Raw genomic sequence first — 27,250 nt, 5'->3', positions numbered from 1 at the left:
TACGTCCATTTTTATATGCCACCCTGCCATCGCTCACGTGCCGGTCGGGACCCCCGTGAGTCCGGTCGTGGGTCCCGCGGACTCGATCCCGCGCGGGGATACCCGCGATCATCTCACGGGGCGGCTGAACAGGGAGATGCTGTTCTAAACAGCATCTCTCCCTGCACACAGGGGAAGCCCCATAGATTTCTGCAAAAGAAAGGAAGACTCCCTGACACATGGGAAACTTGGGGCAGTGACTATACCAGCTTGAACTGGAGCACAAGCAGGGATTACAAGAAGGACTGCATACTCAGTAAGTGATCAAATCAGCTGCTGGAAGTGCTTAAAAACTGTGGGTTTAGTATCAATTTAAGCAGAAGAGAACATTCCTGTTCTGAGTACTGGGATTTAATCATTCCAACTACTGGGGTTATTACTTAATGGTGACACCTACATGTAGCGCTACCATGGTAGGAGCCACTAGGTAGATTGCCGGATCCTTTTTCCAATAGTTCCCCCGTACCCACACACCAATCTCTGTGGAAGAAACAATACTGTTGGCCAAGCTGGTGCACATGTGTGCGTCAGTGCATGCGATTTTCGGCACCAAACGGGCTATTTAAACAGGATGTGCAAAGAGGACCAGTGCTGTCTGATCTGCAGCTTTCCGTGACCCCTGCTTCCTGTAATCTGCTTCTGTGATCAATTCCTGTGTTACCCAGCTTGCCTTTCCGCTCTCCCTGCACCTGACCCCAGCTTGTCTTTGACCTTGATTCTGCCTGCTCCTTTAAGTACTACGCTGCCAGCCAGTTACTGACCCGACCTGTGACCCAACCTGTCTTGTCTGCTACACCTGTTCCAGTATCTCCTGCCTGTTTATGACCCAGTCTGCCTGCACATGCCTGTGCTCCATATCCCTCTGGGCTGATCCACTGTCTGCCAGCCCCAGAATCCTGGTGTGTGGTGTCCAGATATCGGTTGATCCAGTTTCCAGCCTGTCCACTGTCCAGATCTTTCACCTTGCTGGTATTCATCCCTGCAGCATCAGGAACCCCGGAGCGGCTCTTTTGACAGCTGACCCGCCAGGCACCCATACCATTCTGCACTCCCAAGCTGCCGGTTTGCTCTATCAGGGGCTCCGAGTCAGATACGCAAGGGAGGCCTTCATCTGCATTATCGGGCTTGTCCATCAGGTATGTGGGAACGTAAAAACCTCTCTTCAGGCTCATAAACCAGTCCAGGGGTATGCTTTTTCTGATTCTTTATTGAGAACTTGGATAGGTAGTGGGTAATGGTAGTTTATTCCCATAACCCTTAACAGCAATTTGAGAGCACTGAACTTTCTCTTGTAGAACTATTAGCCAAGCCCTTGTACAGAAGTGTTTCGGGCTTTGTAGAAGCAACTTGAGGAGAATCATCTTCCTTTCTGAACAGTCCAACCAAAGTCCTTTCACTAAGAATTAAAGCGGGAGTCCGCCGGGAGTCCGCGTTTTTTTTTTTAAAAGCCAGCAGCTACAAATACAGCAGCTGCTGACTTTTAAAATAGTGACACTTACCTGTCCAGCGCGCCCGCGATGTCGGCACCCGAAGCCGATCTCTCGATCGTCTCTCGGGTGCTGCCGCCGCCATCTTGGGTATGGAAATCAGGAAGTGGAGCCTTTCGGCTTCATTTCCCGGTTCCCTACTGCGCATGCACGAGTCGCGCTGCGCAATAAGGATGGACCCGCTGCCTCTGGGATCCGTGTGTTTCCCAGCAGGCAGCGGGGGACTTTCGGAAAGGGGCGTAATCTACGCCCCTTTCTGCAGAGAGCTATCCCGGAAGTGGGTGCAGATACCTGTACTGTACAGGTACCTGCACCCCCCTCCCCCCTGAAAGGTGCCAATTGTGGCGCCGGAGGGGGGAGGAATCCAATGAGCGGAAGGTCCATTTTAGGGTGGACCTCCGCTTTAATAGACTAAGCTCTTCAGGACACAGAACGTAATGGGGTTGATTTACTAAAACTGGAGAGCACAAAATCTGGTGCAGCTGTGCATGGTAGCCAATCAGATTCTAACTTCCGCACCCAGTCTTTACTATCTCTCTCACTAGTCTGTACTCACAAATGCCAGTTGTCTCCTTCCAATATGCTCATGACACTTTCACCCTGTGGTACCAGACTAGATCCTCAGATGACCGTCCCCCAGTCAGCCTCCAGTAACTTTCAGCAAAGCAGGCCTCCAGGTAGCCCATCTGAGGCCTCGACACTCCTGCAGGCACATGGACAGATGGCTGTGATCTCCTTCTTAGAAAAAAGACCAGGCTGTTCTCAGAGTATTGATGCAGACTCCCAGTCACCATCTGGGCACTTCTCCCCAGGGATTGACCAGGGCTGTATGAATATTCAGCTCCTGATTAGACTCTTGCTGCCCACTAACTTCCAGAACATTTCTGGACCAACCAGGGGGAAGCAATCAGTCCTGCAGCCTCTGAAACATAGAGCAGGCCAGAACACTCAATACAGCCACACTGATTACAGTGAGCCAGAATTATAATTACCTATCAATGAACTGTGGCTCCACTGGATACGGTGAGCCATAACTAAGAGTATCTAATCCTAGAACCTACCTAGGACGATGCTACATACATTTGATATCATTGTTGGTAAGCATTGTCACTGAACCACTTGATTGCTTTCTTCAGTACACTGCTTCCTCCAGTTTGGACCTTCAGATACCAGATATTACAGCCACATGTTGTAACCAAGAACCAGGCGAGACTAGCTCAACTGCAACATGGAATGTTTTATTGGGCAAGGATACAGGCTTTTTATACACTTGAAAAGTATGTCAGTCCCCCACATACACAATAACTCAAATATTTACACAAAACATCACACAATGGGTTCGATGATAAGGTAGGATTGACTCCTACTCCCCCCTTCCTCTAGCAACTACTAGCTGACAATAATATAATTAACATGCTGATTAACGCAGCACTTAAACCAGCCCAGGTGAACAGACTGTCTAGCAACAAGGGTAAAACAGAGTACGTTATACATTATTCTAAGCCCTTGTACACACAGTCGGACATTCCGATCACAAAATACATCGGATTTTTTCTGACGGATTTTGTCCAAAACTGGTGTTGCATACACACGGTCGGACAGAGTTGTCGGAAAATCCGATCGTTTGGAACGTGATGATGTTCGTTACGGCGGGACTACGTTCAGGCTAGTGGCCAATAGCTTTGGTCTCGTAATTTGATCTGAGCATGCGTGGCACTTTGTCCGATCGGAATTCTCTACAAGTATTCTCTACGTATCATTTTGTCGGAAAATTTTATATCCAGCTCTCAAACTTTGTTGGTCGGACATTCCGACGGAAAAAGTCCAATGGAGCCCACACACGGTCGGATTATCTGACAACACGGTCCGATCGGACATTTTCCATCGGAATGTCCGACCGTGTGTACAAGGGCTAAGTATAAACACAGAGAACACCTTATTAAATAAACAATAGCATTAGACCCCAGTAGCAGACTGTTTGTCTCCTACCTACGATAGTCTGAGGCAAAGCTCATACAATGTTCCATCGTTCTGATACAGTGGAATTAATGTATCAGATTTCTTGACGGATATTGTTGATAAATATTACTTTCCCATCTGCAGTAATCCAAACCATGTTCTCGGTGTCCATTAAGTACTGGTCCATCGTTAGAGAACGATCTGCTGTCTCCCTGGGCCGTAGTCAGTGGGTAAGAGGCTTGCTCCTAGTCTTCTCCAGAAGCCCCTATTTTGATTAGGTCTGTCACAAGCTTCATGCTTCAGTATCTCACTCCATCAAACTTATGACAGACAACAAGCAAAGAGGCAGCAAATGAGAAGAGACATAAGAATAACCTAAAATGTTGTCTGACGTGCTTTTGCTAGACACCATTGAACACAGAATACGCTGGAGGTTATCTGTCCTTTAACTAAATACAGCTGCCTGTCACTTTATAGAGTGACCAATTTGCCTGTCTTCCTGATAAAGAATGTTAATGTTCTGTAAATTATCACGTTGGAAGATTTTGATCCCTGGGTAATGTGCTATCATTTCATTGTTCTTTGCTGAAGTGTTTAAAGATTGATGAGGTGGCTCTTAATAATACGTCTCGTTCAATTCAAATCAGAGACCGGCTTCTGAGACTCCAAGGAGCAATGAGTCATGCTCTAGCCATACTGTACAGTCCACGGAGATCGGCACTTTCCTTTGATCACACAGACACAAGGAGGACAAAAATGAAGGATAATCAGACCGATAAGCAAACAAACTAGATTGGGATGGCGCTTTACCACTATGACAGCAGAAATCAAAATATTGTCCAAGGCCTGGCAATGGCAATAATGTAGAGCCTCTAGAGTGGAAACCAGATCAGAGGCCAGAACGTAAAAGGAAATATGCCGTGTTTAATTTTTTTATGATCAGGAGTGAATAATGAAATTGGTGGTTCCATTCATTGGTCCCTACGTCATTACTGCATCTTCTTGATATAGGGGCTTGGGAATTAAACCACAGTACGTTACAGAGGGCCCAATATCTAACACACCCAAAAGTATATTGGATATAAAGAGGCCATAACTTAGCAAGAGAGTGAAAATCAGAGAACGGGCAGTGGGACACTTTAAACCAGGCGTGTCAAACTCAATTTTTACTGCAGGCCACATTAGCATTATGCTGCTCTCAAAGGGCTGGTTTTATCTGTAATGCCGCGTACACACGATCGTAATTCTCGTCGGAAAAAGCTCTGATGGTTTTCACATCGGAATTCTTATGGAATTCGGCTCAAGCTGTCTTGCCTACACGCGGTCACATCAAAGTCTGATCATTTATAATGCGGTGACGTACAACATGTACAACGTGACTAGAAAAAGGAAGTTCAATAGCCAGTAGCCAATAGCTTCTGTCTCGTAGTTGAATCTGAGCATGCCTGATTTTTGGCGTGTCGGAATTGCATACACACGATCGGAATTACCGATAGAAAGTTTTTCCGTCGGGAAAATTGAGAACATGCTATCAATTTTTGGCTGGCGGAAATTCGGACAGCTAAATTCCGATGGAGCATACACACGGTCACATTTTCCGATGAAAAGCTCTCATCGGTCTTTTTCTGGCTGGAATTCCGATCGTGTGTACGCGTGTGTAAGACTTTATAAATGTATCTACTCTTTTTCATATTAAATAATTGCTCCTGCATTCAATTATTACTGTTTTTTGTAAAACCTAAAGCTGTAGTAAACTGCCAGCTTAAAAAACAAAAAAAAACTACAAGGCAAAGGTATAACGAAAGGCTTCCAGCGGCTCGCTGTCACCACTGGCAGGGCTTCCATATTCACCCAGACTTCCTTCCAGTTTGGCGGGCTGCCCATCCTTTGATTTGACAAGCCACAATGATGTCACTCCCATGCATGCATGTGGGAGCCGCTGTTCATGGCACAGGACTCTAAAGGAAAGGCAAGCCATTCCTTCAGCACGTATGCGCCAGTGACATCATCAGTGCCTTCGCAAGCATATATCTCCTAAATGATGCATGTTTAGGTGATATTTACTGTACCTCTAGGTAAGCCTTATTATAGGCTGACCTAGAGGTAAACCTCAACCAAGAGAGTTTACTCCCACTTTAAGACTTGAGCTGTGAAAGGCAGGTGCAGCCCACCGCTGAGCCCACTCACACTACTGTACCAGATGATGCAAGTCTGATAAGAGTGATTGCACCCCGCTGATATCATCCACAAGAAACTTTATTGGGGACTACACAGAAAGAATATGGTTCTGCCATGGAGCTCTGAGCAGTCTCCAATAAAGTTTCTTGTGGATGATACCAGCGGTGTGGGACTCTCCTTTTCAACTGGCATAGAATTTTATTATTCTCATAATAATTATAAGCAGATGCGCAAGAGCACCTTACCCCCTCCCCCTACATCAGATGTCAAGAGCCCCCCACCATCCGAAGTCAAGAGTCCACCACCCTCCCTTGCGTCACAGAGCACCCCCCTTACCTGATGCTGGAAGAAGCTGGGAGTGGAGCTGGGAAGCAGAAAGAGCAGGGTCTGGAGAAAGACCAGAGGAGGGCTGGAGTCAGCTGAATGCTGAGACCAAGGGAAGCAGAGATGAGGGAGTGCTGTGGCTGACCAAAGAGGTTCCGGATCTGTTGGAGGAGTTCCATCCTCTTTACTGCCAACTGCTTAGATGGGGAGGGGGGCAGAGGCAAGCCTCTCCACAGCTGCACGGAGAAGTGCAGGATCTGGTGCAGGAGTTTTGTCCTCCTTCCTGCTGCCGACTGCTGAGGCATAGTGGGGCTGAGACAAGGTGCAGAAGAGGTGTAAGGGCCACATGAAATAGCCTGGTGGGCTGGATTTGGCCCGTGAGCCTTGTGTTTGACACACATGATTTAAACCCAACTGAACTTTCAGCATAAATCATATAAATTAATTCCAGGTGTATCAAAAGTCATTCAAAGTCTTATGCCACGTACACACGATCGGACATTCCGACAACAAAATCCATGGATTTTTCCAAACTTGTCTTGCATACACACGGTCACACAAAGTTGGTCAGAAATTGCGAATGTCAAGAACGCGGTGACATACAGCACGTACGACGAGCCGGGAAAAATTAAGTTGAATAGCCAGTACGGCTCTTCTGCTTGATTCTGAGCATGCGTGGAACTTTGTGCATTTTGATTTTGTTGTCAGAAAATTTGAGATCCAGATCTCAAATTTTGTATGTCGGAAGTTCCAATGGAAAATGTCCAATGGAGCCTACACACAGTCGGAATTTCCGCCAAAAAGCTCCCATTGAACATTTTCTGTCGGTAAATCCAACCATGTGTACAGGGCATTACAGTTAATTTTCTTTAGTAAACAGCCACATCCTGGGCAGGAAAACCATCTAGGTAGCCACCTACACCTGGCAATTATGACAAAGCAACAGGTTCCCATTAAAGCCCAATTGAATTCTCAGATTAAGGCTCGGTTCACACCTATGGGTTTTTTGCTGCTTTTTGCAGAAACGCACTACAGTTCATTTAACATGGTTTCCTATGGGACACGTTCACGTCTATGTTTTTCCAGCCACTGCATTTTTAGAAAGGGTCAGGGACTTTTTTTAAACACAAAATGGTTCTTTTTTTTGCTTTTTTGTTCCAAAAGACTTCGAAAATCTGCAGAAAAGCATTTAGTGCAATTTTGCCGCAATTTGCATTTTAAGGTTTTTAATTTGCCACATTGGCCAAAAAAAGCCTAAAAAATGCAAATTGTGGTAAAATCACATGTGCAAAACCGCAGAAACGCTGCAGAAATTATCAAAAGCAAACTGCATTGGTGTGAACTGAGCCTTAGGCCCCTTTCACACATGCGGACAGTATGTTGGTATTTCATCCATCCGTTTGCAGGTGAAATACGGACATACATGCATTCCTATGGGATAGCGGGTGTCTGCGGATAAACATCCGCAGACACCCGCTATCGTCCGCCTCCGCTATTGTCCGATTCTGCAGACGGAGGAAAATCCTATTTTTCTATCCGTCTGCAGAGTGGATCGGATGAACACGGACAGACGGTCCGTGCTCATCCGATCCCCCATAGAGGAGAGCGGAGATCTGACAGGGCGGATCCGTCCCGTGTGAAAGGGGCCTAAGTCATTCCAAAGATTATGTGATTTTTCTTTCCTTCCTCCTGTGGTGGAAGAAAATTTGTTTGACTGACTGTGTTGATGGGGGAATCCCTCCCACAGTGCTATTGTGTTCTGCCAGTGAGGAGCCTTCCCTGTCAGCAGAACACAGTGATTAGTGTTTCCGGCTATAACACTAATTGTTCAGGAAAAACCCAACAGACAGGGATCAAAATTTGGCTGATCCCTGCTGAACCAGTCAAATTTTGATCCATGTATGGCCGGCTTAAGTCAGTCAAGGACACTGAATTTCTGGCAGCTGAATTTTCATTTACTGTCTGTAAAAGTACCCAAAGGCATCAAAAGATTCCTTCACACTATGAAGCTCTGTTATATGCACACTCCGTATCTGGGATCTGCATCTGATATCAGCACAAGCTCAGGCAACCGAGTAGCCAGTTTCAGCCATTCTGTAGTCACTAGAAGATTAGACAAATTTCTCCATCCTGCCCAGTTCCTGCAAATTGCAGTTCTGCGATCCTTGATGTGATATACCAGTCTCTTCTCGAGTGTGTCAGTTATCCAGCAATATGGATGCTATGTCAGGTATAAATAATAAGATAACTGCTGCATTGTGAGTAGCAGATTGTAGGCAGCTAATCCTAATCACATTCCTCTATGGAGGATACGAGGGATGAGCCTCATCATTCCTCAGCAGACATCCTTGTCAGATAGTTTTCTTTGTGTCTTTCCCAACAATAAACCTGAAGTGCGTTTTGTCGTGTGTGAATCTGTAGATAAAGTTTGCAATTTGTTTTCTTTTTGTGAGGGTTGAATGCATTCCCTGACCTGTGGTTGGATAGGAGTGCTTTATTACATATGCTGTCCTTCTATAGCTATTGAAGAGATCAGAGAATGCAATTGGTACAGCTATTGTAAGAGTAAAAAACAACACAAATTAATGCTTCTAACAAGGCCAAAATGTTACCAGACACAAGTGAGGCCATGTTTTTCTTTCAGATTAACAGGAACTAAGGACATGTTATTTTCACCACAAGTCAAAGAAGAAAAACCATCATAGAAGAAAATATAAAAAAATCTCATGGCTATACCTACAGAAGATGGCACCCATTATTTATCACACTATTAATCTCAATGCTGGTATTAGTTTTCTTTGGAATCTTTCCAATGATTCCTTTTGGCACTTTCCCTCATAAAATTGCTAATTGAGATCAGAGAAAGCAATTTGAACAGCTATTGTATGAGTAAAACCCCAAAGCACGTGATACGTCTAAGGCCGAAACGCTACCAAACACCAGTGAGGCCGTGCTTTTTCTTTTCAGAGTGCCTGGAATTAGGAACACACAAAACAAATAGAACCAGCAGTAAAAGAAAATGTTATAAAATCTCATAGCTATGCCTCTAGAACAGTCTTTCTCAACCTTTTCAACACAGATGAACCATTTAAATAGTTCTCCGATCTCGAGGAACTCCTGCTAAAAAGTAGAAATCTACAACTCGTGATACATTAGTGTGATGGTCAGTGGGAAGAATACCCCTTACACTTCTTAGGAAGAATTACCTCCTTACACATAGCTAAAAAGATTAATGGTGTCAGTGGGAACTTATCTGAGAGGCAGAAATTGCCCAGTGCTGTAGGAACCCCTAGCAACTTTTGGAGGAACCCTGGTTGAGAATCACTGCTCTAGAAGATATTACCTGTTATTCATCATTGTCATGACCAGGATCTGAACCTTCAAGCTTCTGCTGAGCCACCTGATATACTGGACAGCTACCTGTCTGATCCTTTTGCCTTTCTTGTAATGCACTAAGCCAGTGTGCCCTCTGTTTTTTATCTATTTTCCACAGTGTTCTGAGGACAACCCTAGTCCTAGAGGGCAACAAGGCTCCAAAAGTATTATCCACTTCTACTACAAAGTTATTTTCCAGTTTGGGCCATCACACTTATACACAGGGGATTATTGTTGTATTTCTTGCCTTGTCTCTTATATCCGGTGTACCTTGAACTCTTTTCTCCTCCCATTTACTTCTTGATTCAAGCCATAGTTTAAAAGAAAATACTGCGCTATCTTGGAAATGAAAAACTGCGGCTCAAAATGTTATACAACACCTACAAATTATTAAACAAAAAAGGAGCGCACTCAAAAAAAGTGAAAACAGTGAAGTTAAAGTGCCAAATAAATAAACAGTGAGTAAATAAATATAAATAGTGAAGAATTAATTAAATTAGATATATATGTAAAAAGTGAATAAATGTATATGATAATAAAATGAATTAAATTGAATATGAATACCTAATTCGAAAATAGTAATAACAGCTGATAATGAAACCATAACATATATATCCAAAAATCTCAATAAATCAATGACAAATAAAGTGAAGTGAAATAAATAATATCCATATATAAATAAATAGTATCCACATATAAATGATGCAAAAGATGATAATAATTTAATAACTTAATAATAGTCCATAAAAATCCTGTGAATACTTAACACTGGTGTGACAACCAAATATTCACAGAAAAAAGGTTTTTGAATCACCTCCACCACGTGTGAGCACACTGCTGCTTACCGGAATTGGGTGGTCCCTTATTATAGGGGGGCCACACTGCGTTTTTGGTTTTAACCACAGCCAGGGATGGTAATGATGCCACAGAAAGCTCCACGATTTGACTAGATAATCAGCAATGGAAAGCCACACTTGTACCCGAGTAGGTAAAAAGGTATCCCAGCTCCCAGGGGTTAATCCATATAAACAAATATGCGACAGGATTCCCAAAAGATAAAATAAACTCACATAGCGTAAAACCGTCCCTCCGCCTCCCTATGCATTTCGTCACAAATAGGACGCCGTCACGGGGCACGGTGCCCCGTGACGGCATCCTATTGATGATGAAAAGCGTAGGGAGGAGGCGCAACATTCTGACGTCACTGCTATACGCCTAGTCCTGAAAGCTACGGGCTGTGAGCGAGGCCGGCTGGCTCACATTGTTTTTTATGCTGATTCCATCTACTGCTTTGTAAGTGTACATTTGTCTTTTTACGAATAAATCTAAAAAGGGCTTTACGCTATGTGAGTTTATTTTATCTTTTATTTATATTTATTTACTCACTGTTTATTTATTTATTTATTTATTTGGCACTTTAACTTCACTGTGTGCAGTTTATTGAATTTTTGAGTGCGATCACTGGTTAGCGCAGCTCCTGTTTTGTTTAATGATTTAAGCCATGTCTCTGCATTTTCTGTTTGCTTGATTATTGTTCCTTTTCTAGCCAATATCTTGCTTTTTTCCATACCTGCAGTTCTCCTCATCTCCTCTACCACTCTTTACCAACTTTTGGATTGTTCCTTGACTATACTTCCAATTGATCCCAACCTGCAGCCAGTTTTTCCTGACCTTTGACTTGTTTACTGACTGTGCTTTTGCTTAATCCCTACCTGTTACATCTGCTATTGGACCTTGGCTTTCTCACATCCTGGTGGGGTGATCCTAAGGATCGCAAACCTGGTATTAACACATAGCAAATTCCATCTCCACCGTCAGGAGTTCTGGTGAATACCAGTTAGCACTTAGACCAGCCTTTCTCAACCTTTTCAACACAGAGGAACCCTTGAAATAGTTCCCTGGTCTCTGGGAACCCCTGCTAAAAATGAGAAATCTACAACTCATGATACATTAGTGTGATGGTCAGTGGGGAGAATGGTCTTTAGACTTGTGGTCATTGGGAAGAATTACCTCCTTACAGCTAAAAAGATCAATTGTGTGAGTGGCAGAAATTTCCAATTCTAAAGGAACCCCTAGCGACCTCTGGAGGAACCCTAGGGTTCCACGGAACCCTGGTTGAGAATCACTGACTTAAACCCTGCACCTCAGGTGAGCCCACATCATCCACCAGGGAGACCGGCCTGTTTACCTATCCTGCTGGTCAGTATGAGCCTCTTTACTGACACCTAACCGTGACATAAATACTTTTTTTTTTTTTTTTTTTTAGTTTTTCTGTGATATCTTTCCACATTTTATTCTCTTCTATCCTCTTTCTAATTGTCTGGACTTGCAACCCCTTCAACATAAGAATCAAAAGGTCTGAGAACTTCCCAGGAATCTGAAAATCTCCCAAAAATCTGAAGATCTGAGACTTAAGCAGGCCATAAATGGTGCAATTGGTTGCAGGAAAGAAAATCACTTGATTCCCCCATCAACAAAGGCAGTGTTGATGGGGGAATCCCTCCCGTAGAGCTATTGTGTTCTCCCATCGAGGGGGGCAAGGGGAGCCATTCCTGCCGGAAGAACACAGTGATTATTGCTATTGGCTGTAATCACCATTCTGGCTGTCAACATTTTCTTCTGTTCTAACCCCCATTGATGTCTTTTTTTTATATATCCTTTGCACCTTCTGCCCAATGTTCTCACCCTTAGCAACCCTGCTCTCTTCATCTCTAGAATTACTGTTCCTTTCATGTATGAAGATCAATTTCCTTTATTATTTAAGTCAAAAAAGGCTAAAGTCCACCATCAATGAGCTGTGGATTACTTCAGCATAGGTTGCCGAGTGAGGTAACTAGCCCTAGGTGATACACAGGGATGAAACATATCCTCCTACATAGGTTGTGGCTCTCTTCTCTGCAGCCATTCAAAGTGCAGAAATTATAGTTTGTCTGAGATTTCAGAAAGGAGGGGACAGGGAGCTGAAGTTACACACTGCAGAGCTCAGTGAGAGCTAATTGGAGGAAGGGACACACTCCCTGCATACATAAACAGAGCTGAGGTTGTCAATTACAGGCTGTGTGCTGGAGCTCCCTCCCCTGTCACCCTTTTGTCTCTGGAGTCAGGAAAACTTGTCAGAAGTGACTGATGCAGACAGCAGAGAAATGGGGAAGCAGACAGAAATGACACTTAGTGCTCTGGCTTGAGACAAGTACACACTATAGAGGGATATGCTGTGTTCATATTTCATTTCAGAGGTTTATAACCACTTAAAGTGCCCCAGGTGGTCACCTCTTTCGACTACCACTCAGACTGTCCATAGTGCTAAGTTTCAGCATGGGGGATTAATACATAAGGCTACTGCAATTATAAAGACATGACTAGGTTGTGTCTTAAGATACATTGCAGCTCCTATAATGGAACTAGACTAGCCTACTAGACTCTAGAGCACAAATGCGATGTTGCAGGACCAGGGTCGGACTGACAACTCATGGGGCCCCCAGGCAATAGGAGATTATGGGGCCCCGGGCAATAGGAGAGGATCATGGGGCCCCCGGGCAATAGGAGATCATGGGGCCCCCAGTCAATAGATTATGGGGCCCCCAGGCAATAGATCATGGGACCACACAGTATACACACACAGTATACATACACAGACACACAATATACACACACAGTATACACACACAGAATACATATACACACACTGAAAAGGTAACACAGATTTTTACATACTGTCCATGACAGTTTTATTGAGGCTGGCAACCCTGATGGTGCCCTCGGGCAGTGCCCGAGTGCCCAAATGGTCAGTCCGCCCCTGTGCAGGACATTGTGTCAGAGTCCTATTAGAGCTTTTTCCAACCTACTAAGCTGCACCCCATGTACTGTATGGTACAAGATATGACTAATGTAGAAAGTTGCACCTCTACTTTACACAGGTGAAACAGGGCCATGAACTGTTCCTGCCCCTTAGGGAAAGTAACAGCATTTAATTTAAGACCCTGTACATTAAATCTTCTCTTTCTACCCAGTGTTCTTCTGACTCTTTTCTTCCTCCTCACAAGAGGGTTTAGGAGAAGGGTGGTAGGCAGGAAGGGTAAGGAGTCTGGGAAAGTTTCAGATTGAAGGATGAAAGTAGAAGTTAAGGAAGAGAAAGGGGGGCTCCTGTGGGGCTTCTGTCTTGGTTCACTGCCTAATGTTCAAACTGACAAGAAATTGTCAAAGACCCGAGCAGAATGATATGCAGGCCCTGGGAGTAAGGGTGCTGTTTTGTACAGATTCAAATCTTTTAATAAGAACCATCTAATCCAGGTAGACAAATGCGAGCACATGGTTTCTCTGCTTGGATTTACAATTTCTTCCATCCCTCCCATCTGTTCAATTTGATTAAACCAATCAGAAATCTCCAGGGTTTTAGTGAATTTCCAGAATTTCGGGACAAGTGTTTTGGCCCAATTCAATAGGCGAATGGTGAGCGTTTGTATTTGGAGGAAGATCGGTCTGTGCGGTGTAGTAAAAAAGTAACTGTTTCGAAGGTTAGCTTGCAATCCATTATATTTCCTATTTGGGAATGAATTTCAATCTAGAAGGGTCGTATCTTGGGGCATGACCACCAAATGTGTAACAACGCCCTCCTGTCAGTTTGGCATCGCAAACAGGTATCTGCAACAGAGGGAAAGATTACATATAGACGATCCTTTTCTGATCTTTGAAGAGTTGTCCTCCGCAGTTTCCACCTCTTCCCTCTCGAATATATCTTTCAATTTACAACTGTGTCCAACTTCTATTCACCTTCTCTACTTTCCTTTGTCAAATATCCGTTAAAATTTGATCCTGATGTCATCTCTGTCCCCTTGTTACTCAATCAAATCTTTCTTGCTCAAACCCACCATTGATTCCCTCATTGTATCAGCTGATATTCCTCATGCCCACCACCATCAAGTCTTGCTTTCTTCCTGTGAAAGGCACTAAATACACCACGCTAGAATAGAGCATTATTGTTTAGAAACCATATGCAATCAAATGTGTTTACATGTGTTTCTGATTGTATCTTTGAAAAATTGTGGACATAATTTGATCAATTTTTGAATCAATTTTTCAAAGGTCAGATTATAAAATGAAGTAATTATACAAGCAAAACACTTTCTATTATTTTCACTATAGCCTTGGCATGTATTATTTGTCAATAACATAACTATGGTTGTAACTGGAATGTAATAAAAAATAAATCATCTTTCGTGTTTTCATAGCATAATAGAAAAGTGATTTTAGATTTTACAGGAAGAAGGTTATGGAAAACAAAGCCAAGACTGGAGTTGCTTAGGGTAGACTTTATTATTATATTCCCATCTACATCTCATATTATGTATATCAATTTCTTTCTGTGTTTATTCAGGCTGGTGAGTGAAGTGGGAGAGCTATCAGAGTCTGTGGAGTTCCTCAAGCAGAAACTGGAGGAGGCAGAGCAGAGTCTCCGCAACTTGGAGGACACCAGAATGTCTCTGGAGAAGGATATTGGTAACAAAGCCAACACTTTGTTTATTGACCGGGAGAAGTGCATGACCCACCGCACTCGCTACCCCACTGTGGTGAAACTCTCCGGCTACCAGTAGAGGGAGCTGAAAATCTGATTTTATCACGTGTTCCTGGTGTTTGATCTGGTATGCATAAACTCTTTGAAAACCTATTTCTTTTCAGTTTGAAAAATTAACTATGCAATAAAGCAGTTATACCCTACTCTTGCATTTATTCCACTGTTTTGTCATACCACCTGCTGATGATAATGCAAATAATGTACAAAATCCATAGGTTGATCATGGGATGGCCTACTGTCATTACCTGCATTAAAGTTTGCCTTACTGTCAATGTGTTCCTTTTTGAGTACCACTGTCACTGCACTAAGCAATGATGTGCAGCCAGTACTAGACTAAGTGCATAAAGAAAGGAAATGGTTGAACGAGGCTGAAGGAGATCAGCGAGGGGAAATAAAGGATGAAAAAGATGTGAAGAGGGTAATTTTTGGGAAAAAAAGATAATTATCTGATACACAGGGCTTTAGCAAACTAAATGTCATCCATGTGAAGGCTAGGAATGGTCCTGATGTTCGAGCCAAATGTAAGTTCGACTTGAACATCGGATGTTCGTTAGTTCAATCATATGGGGCGCTCGCAGGAAGTTCGCCTGCCGCAGAGCGCCCCATAATTGCACTGCAAGATCGCAGTGCAATGACAGCTGCTGATTAGCCAAGACATGCACCTGACCTGTGTGCTTTGGCCAATAACAAAGTGATGTGCTGTGAGAGCCATGATTGGCCAAAGGCAAGGTCCCTTTGGCCAATAATGACTCAGAGGCTAAGTCCACGTCCCACACTATATAAGGCTGCTGTTTACATGGTGGCCGTATACAGTGAATGAATGGAGATTAGGCAGGTAGTTAGTGTAGTGTGCAGTCAGTCAGTGTAGTATATATAATACAGTTCTGAGTATATAGTGCAGTCAGTGTAGTATATATAATACAGTTCAGAGTATATAGTGCAGTCTGTGTAGTATATATATTACAGTTCAGAGTATATAGTGCAGTCAGTGTAGAAAATATAATATAGTTAAGCATATATAGTGCAGTCAGTGTAGTATATATAATACAGTTCAGAGTACATAGTGCAGTCCGTGTAATATATATATTACAGTTCAGAACATATAGTGCAGTCAGTGTAGTATATATAATACAGTTCAGAGTACATAGTGCAGTCCGTGTAATATATATATTACAGTTCAGAACATATAGTGCAGTCAGTGTAGTATATATAATACAGTTCAGAGTACATAGTGCAGTCCATGGTGTATATATAATACAGTTCAGAGTATATAGTGCAGTTAGTGTAGTATATATAATACAGTTCAGAGTATATCATGCAGTCAGTGTAGTATATATAATACAGTTCAGAGTATATAGTGGTATCAATATAGTATATATTATACTTTGCAGTGTATATAGTGCAGTCAGTGTAATATATATAATACAGTGCGGGGTATACAGTGCAGTTCAGTGCAGAGTATATAATAAAGTGTATTGAAGTGGTTAAGGGGATGACAGAATTTGAAGAAAAAAAAGCAGCGTGAGGTCCCCCCCCCCCCAATCCATACTAGGCCCTTTGGGTCTGGTATAGATTTTAAGGGAAACTCCACACCAAATAAAAAAAAAAAAAAAAAACAGAGTGCCCCCCCCCAAAATCCATAGCAGACCCTTATCTGAGCATGCAGCCTGGCAGGCCAGGAAAAGGAGAGGACAAGCGAGCGCCCTCCTGAACCATACCAGGCCGCTTGCCCTCAACATGGGGAGGGTGTTGTGGTTTTACACCCCAAAGCACCTTGTCCAAGAGGATAAGGGCCTCTTCCCGACATCCCTGGCTGGTGGATGGTCTGCGGGTATGGATGGGCGAATGGCTCAGCCCGAGCCCGAGATCTTTAGTTGTTCTGATGTTCGGCGAACACCAAACAATGTGTGGTGTTCAAGGCAAATTCAAAAGCCGCCGGAACACCGTTAAAGTGTATGGGACACTAACATGAAAAATGTGGGGGTCCCACAAAATCCATACCAGGCCCTTCAAGTCTGGTATGGAAATTAAGGGGAACCCTGTGCCAAATTTTTTAAAACATGGCGTAGGGGTACCCCCAAAATCCATACCAGCCCCTTATCCAAGCATGCAACCTGGCAGGCTGCAGGAAAAGAGGGGGGGTGAGAGTGCACCCCCCCAAACCGTACCAGGCCACTTGCCCTCAAAATGGGGAGGGTGCTTTGCGATCTGAACCCAAAGCACCATGTCCCCATGTTGATGGGGACATGGGCCTCATCCCCACAACTCTTGCCCAGGGGTTGTGGGGGCATGCGGGTGGGAGGCTTATCGGAATCTGGAAGCCCCCTTTTAACAAGGGGACCCCCAGATCCGGCCCCTCCCTCATGTAAATTGGTAACGAGGTACATTGTACCCCTACCATTTCACAAAAAAAGTGTCATGAATGGTAAAAAAGACAAGAGACAGCTTGGGACAAGTCCTTTATTAAAAAATAAAAATAACATGTCCAGCGATGTAAATTCACGCTGCCCAACGGACCGAAAAAGAAAAGAACAGCAACAGTTCTGCCTCCACCCGGTGACGTAAACAATTTTTCCTTTAGAAATTTAATTTTGCTGTGGTACTGTTCTAAACATGGGAAAAATGTGCCACTTTACAGGCATACTACAGACACCCCCACGGCATGATATTTAAAGGAATATTTCACTTTTATTGTTATACTTTAAGCATTAAAAAAAATCACTACTCCAGAAAAAACAGGTGTTTTATTTAAAAAAAAATCTTTGCATTGATACATGTCCCATGGGGCAGGACCCGGGTCCCCAAACACTTTTTATGACAATATCTTGCATATAAGCCTTTAAAATGAGCACTTTTGATTTTTCATGTTCATGTCCCATAGACTTTAACGGTGTTTGCATGTTCTTCCGAAATTTTTGCCTGTTCATGTACATCCACCATCAATCATGCCGCCCGACAGACCCAAAAACAAGACATTTTAAAAAAAGCTTTCGATGACTGCTCTCTCTTGACTTTGACAGCTGTTATATAGGCAAGGGCGGGGCCACCCTGTGATGTAAATGAGTGACCCCACCCCTTCTGGCATCATGTGATGTCAGAGGTGGATGGGTCATCCGGTTATGTCGGCGGGTGGCCCCACCCTTGCCTATATAAGAGCTGTCAAAGTGAAAAGAGAGCAGTCGCCGGGAGGCCTCCCATGGAGGTGGAGTTTTTTACATTTTTCTATTTTTCGGGTCCATCAAGCAGCGTGATTGAAGGTGGATTGACATCGTGGGACACTTTTTTTTTTCTTTTTTAATAAAGGAATTGTTAAAAACTGTCTCTTGTGCTTTTTACTTTTTGACACTTTTTTGGGTGAATGGGTAGGGATAGATAAGCCCCCCATCCGCAGACCCCGACAACCACCTGCCAGGGTTGTCGGGAAGAGGCCCTTGTCCCCATCAACATGGGGACAAGGTACTTTGGGGTGGGGGGTGTGTGTCTATGGGAATGTTTGACCATTCTTCCAAAAGCACATTTGTTAGGTTAGGCACTGATGTGGACGAGAGTGCCTGGATCGCAATCACCGCTCTAATTCATTCCAGAGGTGTTCTATCAAGTTGAGGTGCAGGCCAGTCAAGTTCCTCCACCCCAAACCCCAAACTCACTCATCCATGTCTTTCTGGACCTTGCTTTGTGCGCAGTCGTGTTGGAGCAGGAAGGGGCCAACCCCAAACTATTCTCACAAAGTTGGTAGCATAAAATTGTCCTAAATGTCTTATTATGCTGACACCTTAAAGCAGGAGTCCGCCGGGAGTTCCGCCGTTTTTTTTTTTTAAAAGCCAGCAGCTACAAATACTGCAGCTGCTGACTTTTAAAATAAAGACACTTACCCGCCCAGCGTGCCCGCGATGTCGGCACCGAAGCTGATCTCTCTATCGTCTCTGGGTATGGGAATCAGGAAGAGAAGCCTTTCGCTTCATTTCCCGGTTCCCTACTGCGCATGCGCGAGTCGCGCTGCGCAATAAGGATGGTCCCGCTGCCTCTGGGATCCGTGTGTTTCCCAGCAGGCAGCGGGGGACTTTCGGAAAGGGGTGTAATCTACACCCCTTTCCACAGATAGCTATGCCGGAAGTGGGTGCAGATACCTGTACTGTACAGGTACCTGCACCCCCCTCCCCCCTGAAAGGTGCCAATTGTGGCGCCGGAGGGGGGGGAGGATTCCAATGAGCGGAAGGTCCACTTTAGGGTGGACCTCCGCTTTAAGTGTTCTCTTCACTGGAACTAAAGGGCCAAGCCCAACCCCTGAAAAACAACCCCACGCCATAACCCCTCCTCCACCAAATGATTTGGACCAGTGCACAAATCAAGGTTGTTCCTATCTTCCAGCTGTGCTTTTCCATTATCCCCCTGTCACACAGGCTTCTGATGGGAATTACAAGTGGTCCTTTGAACACACATGTAGGCATGGTCCACTGTTGTCAGCTTTAGGAAACCTAACCTGAGAAATGCCATACAGCCGTCCCTGGACAGGGCAGGTGCTGGCAATAGGTGAGGTAGGCGCCGGCCTAGGGCGCACATCAGTCAGGGGCAGCACCTGTAAACAGTCCGGAAATGTTGGCGATCAGTGCTGGGAGAATCTCCATATGAAGAGCTTTGTTTGTGAGCTTTGGGAATATACCCTGTAGGCTCAGTATACAGATCTAATAGGAATATGGCACCTGAGATAACATGTTTTTCTTGAAGTGACAGTTATTGTGAATGAAATTGAACTCTTTCACTACCAAATTATATTGTTCATTTGTTTCAACCCTTTAACTGTCAAACCAAGTAAACACCCCTCCCCCTTCCACACACACAAATATTTTTTTTTCCATTTCTCACCCATATGTTCAATTATAAAGGAAAACGTTCTTATTGTTAGTGTTGGATGGAGTGGAGAGGGATTAGAACCTCTGACGGTTTTTATTGCTATCTACGCCCCATTTAGGAAGAGTCTCCCTCTCTATGTGCATCAAGAGTGGCAAAGTAGCTCATGGTGTGTTCCAGTTTCTTTTATTTCTCACGCATTTTGTCACATTTGTTGACTTGGCGTCTCACGTTTGGGGTGACATTTACAATAAACGGCACTACAAGCGCGAGGTACATATTTTTGCATGTTCTGTGAAAACATGCATTTCTGTGTGCATTACCGGAACGTGCAGATGTTCACAGAGACAAACTTATATGGTGGAAATTTGTCACAGTGACGTGTTCCGCCATATTTCCATTTTTCTTTCTTTTGTTCCCTGTTCCAATTTTTCCTTTTTCCCCAAGTATGGGCCATGAGTGATTGTACATACAGAGAAGGAGATCTATGGACTGGGGAAGGATGTGAAAGATGCAGGCTCCCTCTCCTAGCATCTTCCCCACAACACTACATCCAGGTCTGGGGCTACCAATGGGCGAGGTAGGCGCCAGCCTAGAACGCACATCAGTAGGGGGTGCTGCCACCTGTAAGCAGTGCAGTACAACCCACACCGAGTGCAGGCTCAGTGAATGCGGGATACCTGACACAGCAATGTCCCGCACAGTCACGGTACCCGATGCTTTCCAGGACATTGTAATGTACAGTATGTTCGGTCATTGCACTGTTTTGTGATAGAACTCCCTCACTATCACCGCACCATCCGCGCCTCCCTCCTACTACACCACCAGGTGGCAGTGCTGTGCAGAAGTAGACAGAGGTTAGCCCCTCATACGTCACCGGCCCTCTGATGTCTCCACGGCTCTGCAAGCTGTTCCCAGCGGCGGTGGTCAGTGTTGGCAAAGACAGCAAAAGGAGGACAGGGCGGAGCAGGAGGACACGGGGTTGTACCTGGCTGCTGAGGAATGGGACAAGGTGAGCCTCCCCCTCCCTGTACAGTACGTGACAGCCGGGGACCTTCCTTCCATTCATTTCCAGCACCATCCTGGGGTGACCATGGCTGACAATGTGATAGCAGCCCGGGCATGCTGGGATCCGTAGTCCTGGGAGCTCTTCTCCTCACACTGTGTACTGCTGTAACCTATCAACGTTGATATGCGTTGTTTTTTGTGCGTTAGCATGCACTGCGTGATGTCAGATCGCCACCTCAACCGGATACATGGACAGGCCAAAGGAGGTGGGGTCAGGGGTGGAGTCAAGGGGGGCGGCAAAATTGAGAATCGCCTAGGGTGTCAAAAATCCTTGCACCGGCACTGTCCCTGGAGTGCATGTAGGGACATGACTGGAAGTGACTGCTAGCAGGCCGAAGAAGATCCTCAGCACTAATATGCAACAAAAGATGAAAAAAGGTGAAAATTGCATTTAAGAAAAAATGTTGAGTTGGTCATGATACATGATACAGAAACTAGATGCTATTCGCTTGGGTTTACATCGACTTGAATATTGGCATTTGTGTCAATATAATTTATGCAGTGTCTGCTTCATCCAGAAAGAACATTATCTTACAAATCACGTTCTCTCTTGCACGAAGCACAAATCTAAAAGTTTTTGATGGTGGCATAGGAACGAGGTTCTCGCATACGTTTACTTTTACTCCAGCAGCACAGTACTTGGAAACGGTCTATTGTCACGACAAATCCGGAGGACAATGCATCGCTTCTACTTGTGTGTAGGACTCAAGGTAAAACCTGTTAAGAGCAGAGTAAAAATTGTTAGTTATAAATAACGTTCCTCTTAAGGTTAGAGGCAAACAAACATATCATAGCTGAAAAAACATCCCTTTTCACAATCAGAAATTCTGCCAGCAAAGGTTGGATGTCAGCTTTTGGTCAGAAATTCCAACCATGTGTATGCTCCATCGGACTTTTGCTGGCAGAATTCCAGCCAGCAAAAGATTGAGAGCAGGTTCTCTATTTTTCGGTCAGAAAAAAGTTCCCATCTAAAAATGCGTTTGTCTGTATGCAATTCGGACGAGCAAAAAATCACACATGCTCGGAAACAATTCGACGCATGCTCGGAAGCATTGAGCTTAATTTTCTCGGCTTGTTGTAGTGTTGTACGTCACCGAGCTCTTGACGGTCGAGAGTTTGGAGAACTTTTGTGTGACCGTGTGTATGCAAGGCAAGCTTGAGCAGTATTCCGTTGGAAAAACCATCCAAGATTTTTCTGATGAAATTGCTGATTGTGTGTATGGGGCATAACTCTGTTATTATAGATTAATTATGTGGTTAGAGCAGCCTTTCTCAACCTTTTCAACACAGAGGAACCCTTGAAATAGTTCTCCGGGTTTCGAGGAACCCCTGCTAAAAAAATTAGAAATCTACTACCCATGATACATTAATGTCATGGTCATTGAAAGGAATGGTCCTTACACTTGTGGTCATTGGGAAGAATTACCTCCTTACAGATAACTAAAAAGATCAATGGTGTCAGTGGGAACTTATCTGAGGTCAGAAATTGCCCAATGCTGTAGGAACCCCTAGCAACCTCTGGAGGTTCCCTAGGGAACCCTGGTTGAGAATCACTGGGTTAGAGAGTAGTGAGGCGCTGACAGTTAACTCAATCTAACAAATATGTGACGTGAACTCTTGTGGTAGGTAAACCTAGTTAATCACCCCTAATAGATAACCATCAAAATAAATATAAAGTGACTTCAGTGCATAAATCAATTGAATGTTACCGGGTGTAACCTCAAGGCTAAAAGCAATCACTCTGTGATGCCCCTAGTTATCCAGGGATCGCCACACTCGTCACACTATTAAATTAGCAGCAATAGAAAATATGTGTATAAACATGCAATATAAATAATGATCCAAAACATATAATAAAAGTGCATAATAATAACTTGTGTCTCAAGCCTGGACACCTAACACACAAATATAAACAACAATATAATGGGGTATGTCCATGGATACAAGTCCTTATATAAAATGTCCTTTTTGTGAGGTAGTGAACACTATCCCTACACCTTTAATGCTGATTATTCATACTATAGGTGACAATCTTGCTCCCACATCACCTCCACGCTCTCTAGCCTCTCAGGTAAGTATTAAATCAACATAGCCTATGGTTCCTTATACTGATGTGTAATCACCTTTTGGGGTCTTCTATAGTTGTGTCAGGGCTGGGCCTAGCCCTTCCTTCTCTGAGCTGGCCGCTCAGCTGTGGGCTTATTGCCAGCGCATATCTATCCACAGTTACTCACCTGTTGATGATCCTGCTCGTCGGTCCTGCCTACTTAAGCCATCCAGTCCAGATGATCTCCGCCTTCGCTTTGGTCACATCTCTAGAGACGCTTTCCTGTGCTCCTGTTAAAGACTTGCTTGGCTGACATTCCTTCTGGCTCCAGATCCTGCTTGTTCTTCTACTATGCTCATCTCTGGCTCCCTGATGCTTTGGCTTTTCTGACTATCCATTCCGGTTTCTAAACTCTGGCTATGTTTTGACTACATTTACGTTTTGAACAATTTCATGCTCCCAACTTTGTGACAACAGCTTGGGGATGGCCCCTTCCTGTTCCAACATAACTGCGCACCAGTGCACAAAGCAAGGTCCATGAAGACATGGATGAGCGAGTTTAAAGAGGGATTCCACCAAAAAAAATAATATTAAAAGCCAGCAGCTATAAATACTACAGCTGCTGACTTTTAATAAATGGACACTCACCTGTCTCGGGTTCCAGCGATGCCGGCAGCCGAGGCCGATCGATCGCTCGGCCCTCGGCTGCTGCCGCCACCATTCTAGGTGAGGGAATCAGGAAGTGAAGCGAATCGGCTTCACTTCCCGGTTCCCTACTGCGTATGCGCGAGTTGCGCCGCGCAATAGGAAATCTCCGCGCTGTCACTGGGACCCGTGTGTGTCTCAGCAGACAGCGCGGCAGGGCAGGAAATGGCGTAGACTCCCACGGGAGTCTATGCCCGGAAGCGGGTGTAAATACCTGTCTTTGACAGGTATCTCCACCCCCCTCCCCCCTGAAAGGTGTCAATTGTGACACCGGAGGGGGGAGGGATCCGATCAGCGGAGGTTCCACTTTAGGGTGGAATCCCGCTTTAAGGTGGAAGAACTGACCTGCCCAGAGTCCTGACCTCAACCTGATAAAACACTTTGGGATGATTTAGAGCAGAGACTGTGAGCCAGGCCTTCTCCACCAACATCAGTTTCTGACCTCACAAATGTGCCTCTGAAAGAAAGATCAAACATTCCCATAGACACACTCCTAAACCTTGTGGACGGCCTTCCCAGAAGATTTGAAGCTGTAATAGCTGCAAAGGGTGGCCAAGTCAGTATTGAACCCTATGGACTAACAAATAATGTATTTACATTTGTAAAAAAAAAAACTTAGCAACTATCGTTTTTCTTCTTCTCCCTCACAATACCTGAGGATATTTAAGGAAAATAAATGATTGTTTTTCCTTTTTTTTTTGCTTCCTTTAGAGAAAGGGAGCAAAATACGATATTTTATTTAAACCAGAATATACATTTCCTTTTAGTTTATTTATCCTTTCCTCTTCATACTTAGTAATTTCCTATCATAATCTTCCCCTCTAGTATCATGGTGCACTCTATCCACAATTTGCACAAACATACCCTCCGGGGTTCCATCATGTTTCAGATTAAAATGTCGCCCCACAACAGCTCTCAGATTACCCGACATAATACTATATTGGTGTTCATAGACTTTGCTTCTTAGCGCTCTAATATTTTTTTTCTAATATAGGACGCATTACATTTTTCACAGCCAATATAGTATATTACATGCTCTGTGGAGCAATCTGCTTCGTGATTATTAAAAATTCGTCTTCCATCTGAAAGGTCAATTATTCTTCTTTCTTAATACATTTACAGTACTCACAGCTTTCACATTTATTTATGCCTCTTTTAATACAAGGATACTTCCTCTTACTATAGTGACTTTTTTTTTACTAATGTGTTCTTTAATGATTTTGTGTTCCTATATGTCATGATCATTTTTCATGTTTCGTCGGTATTGGCCAGTGTTTATGTAGATACAACTAGTGGTTATCAATCTGATGCTTTCCATTTCTTTTTCTTTAACCCTTCTTCCCTGAATCTATAATAGGTCTCATATTTATATCTATTGCTTTACTATGCTTTATGTTAGGCTCTTTTTAATGTTCTCTTTTTATAGCCTTTTGTCTTCAGCTCGCTTTTAAATTCCTTGCTCCTACCTCAAAATCGTGACTATTAGAACAATTTCTTCTTACTTCAAGGTATTGCTGTTCAGAAATTAAAACCTGAGCATATGGTGATGTGCAAAACATGTCAGACAGCTACAGTTCTATGCAAAGCCTATTCTGTAAAGTTTGGCTCTCCATTTTCCTGCATTAGGAGTGTCTCTAAACGTAGGTAGTAATAGCGCTCATCAAGCCACTGCAAGCGGCGGCGATCTCCCAGCTTTGCTGAAGCCTCTAGCTCAAGGAGGACCTCTAAGGTCCCTGCTGGTTGACGTGTTTTGAAGGTATGTCCTTCTTCATCAAAGCGCCTGATGGCGGGTCCCCAGCAGGGAGTCTTCGGCAAAGATGGGAGATCGCTGCCACTTGCGGTAGCTTTATGAGCGCTATTACTACTTACGTTTTTGTGAGTAGCTATATTTTATATTCTATTTTCAATACATTAGGTCAGTTCACCCTCCATTCTTTATTGTATGTATGTACAGAAAACTTGTTTTATAAACAGGTAAAGATGGTAGTGGTAAATGATTTTGCCTCTGAATGGGCTGGAGTTGCAAGTGGTGTGCCCCAGGGTTCTGTCTTGGGGCCAAAGCTATTTAACTTGCTTACAACATTGAAGTTTCAGTAAACCAACCCCATAATGTCTACAAAAATTTATATTTGTATGTACTCAGGCCATATGACACAACGGGCATTTGCCCAGTGGGCCCAGGCCCCCGGGCTGCATGTCCAAAGAAGAGCAACCCGTGGTTGACTAGACCACATGGCAGGGAATAAGCCACGACTGGGGTATGGACAGGGCTAACATAGACCGCGACCGCCGCTCACCTTCCATTATGTGGCTGTGCCTAAAGCAGGGCCAGCGCCAGCAAACTAGGACATGCAGAAGAAGGCAGGAGAGAAGCACCTGCATGGGACAGACACCTCCTGGGCCAGCCGCTGGAGATATGCCTGCACACAAGGGACAGCAGCGGCCCCTCTCTTAACACTGCCCATCATACCGTGTCCTGCTCTCTAGCGGTGGGGAAAGAAGGTGGATTGGGGCTGTTACTTTGCTGGTCTGAGGATGTCTCTTTGCTGGTCTGAGGCTGTTTCTTTGCTGGTCTGGGGATGTCTCTTTGCTGGTCTGGGGATGTCTCTTTGCTGGTCTGGGGATGTCTCTTTGCTGGACTGAGGCTGTTTTTTTGCTGTACTGGGAATGCTTCTTTGCTGGGCTGAGGCTGTCTCTTTACTGGTCTGAGGCTGTTTCTTTGCTGGTCTGAGGATGTCTCTTTGCTGGTCTGGGGATGTCTCTTTGCTGGTCTGGGGATGTCAATTTGCTGGTCTGGGATGTCTCTTTGCTGGTCTGAGGCTGTCCCTTTGCTGGTCTGAGGCTGTCTAATTGCTGGTCTGAGGCTGTCTCTTTGCTGGTCTGAGGCTGTCTCTTTGCTGGACTGAGGCTGTCTCTTTGCTGGACTGGGCTGTCTAATTGCTGGACTGGGGCTCTCTTTGCTTAATGGGGATGTATTTTGCTGGATTGGGATGTCTCTCAGGATTAATATCTCGTCACCAACCACCCACACGAATGCCCACTCCCCCATCTCTGCCCTCTCCCCCAGAAATCGGGCTGCCCAGTTTAAACTGCCCGGGCCTATTTTTTGTCTCAGTCCGGGCCTGTGTATACTGCATGTCATATGGTCATGATCATTTATATAGTTCCCCTAAGCAGTCTTCTCTGGCTGCAATCTCTCCTCCCCGCTAGTGATGGACGAACTTCCGACGGGACGTTTCGCGAACGCGAAACGCGAACGGGCACAAACGTTCGCGAAAACGACCGTTCGCCGCGGGCTCCATTGACTTCAATGGGAGGCGAATTTCGCAAACCTTTAGGTCGAATTTGCGGCCACGGGGTAATTATTAGGGGGTAGCACGTAGTCCCACCACCTGGACAATAGCATAATACATGTATGAGGTGAATTTGGGATCGATAACTACAAGCATTTTTTTTTTATTTGGGAAATTGTTCTGACAATTCAGGACTATGGAGCTAATGAAGGCAATGGAGGAGAGGGAAGGTCAGGGACCAGGGTAGGCAAACAAGAGGGTGCAGGAGATACAGAGCACTGACAGCAGCACCGTAATACAGAGCACTGACATCAGCACCGTGACATACAGCGCTGACAGCAGCTCCGTGACATAC

The 27,250-nt window shown here is 44.4% G+C and overlaps 1 protein-coding gene across 1 annotated transcript in view; it reads left to right on the top strand.

Moving 5' to 3' along the window:
- TEKT4 (tektin 4) overlaps window positions 1-15,077 on the top strand; it is a 111,754-nt gene extending 96,677 nt beyond the window's left edge. Inside the window, exon 6 of the mRNA XM_077449410.1 lies at window positions 14,737-15,077. Within this exon, the coding sequence (XP_077305536.1) occupies window positions 14,737-14,953 (217 nt within the window). The 3' untranslated portion in view covers window positions 14,954-15,077. The remainder of the gene's footprint in view (window positions 1-14,736) is intronic.
- Window positions 15,078-27,250: the final 12,173 nt, after the last annotated feature.

The sequence above is a fragment of the Lithobates pipiens genome, unplaced genomic scaffold, assembly GCF_037356315.1.
Source record: "Lithobates pipiens isolate NorthernLeopardFrog02 unplaced genomic scaffold, aLitPip1_a1.2 Scaffold_22, whole genome shotgun sequence".
Lineage (NCBI taxonomy): Eukaryota > Metazoa > Chordata > Amphibia > Anura > Ranidae > Lithobates > Lithobates pipiens.
This window is presented reverse-complemented; position numbering and strand designations above follow the sequence as displayed.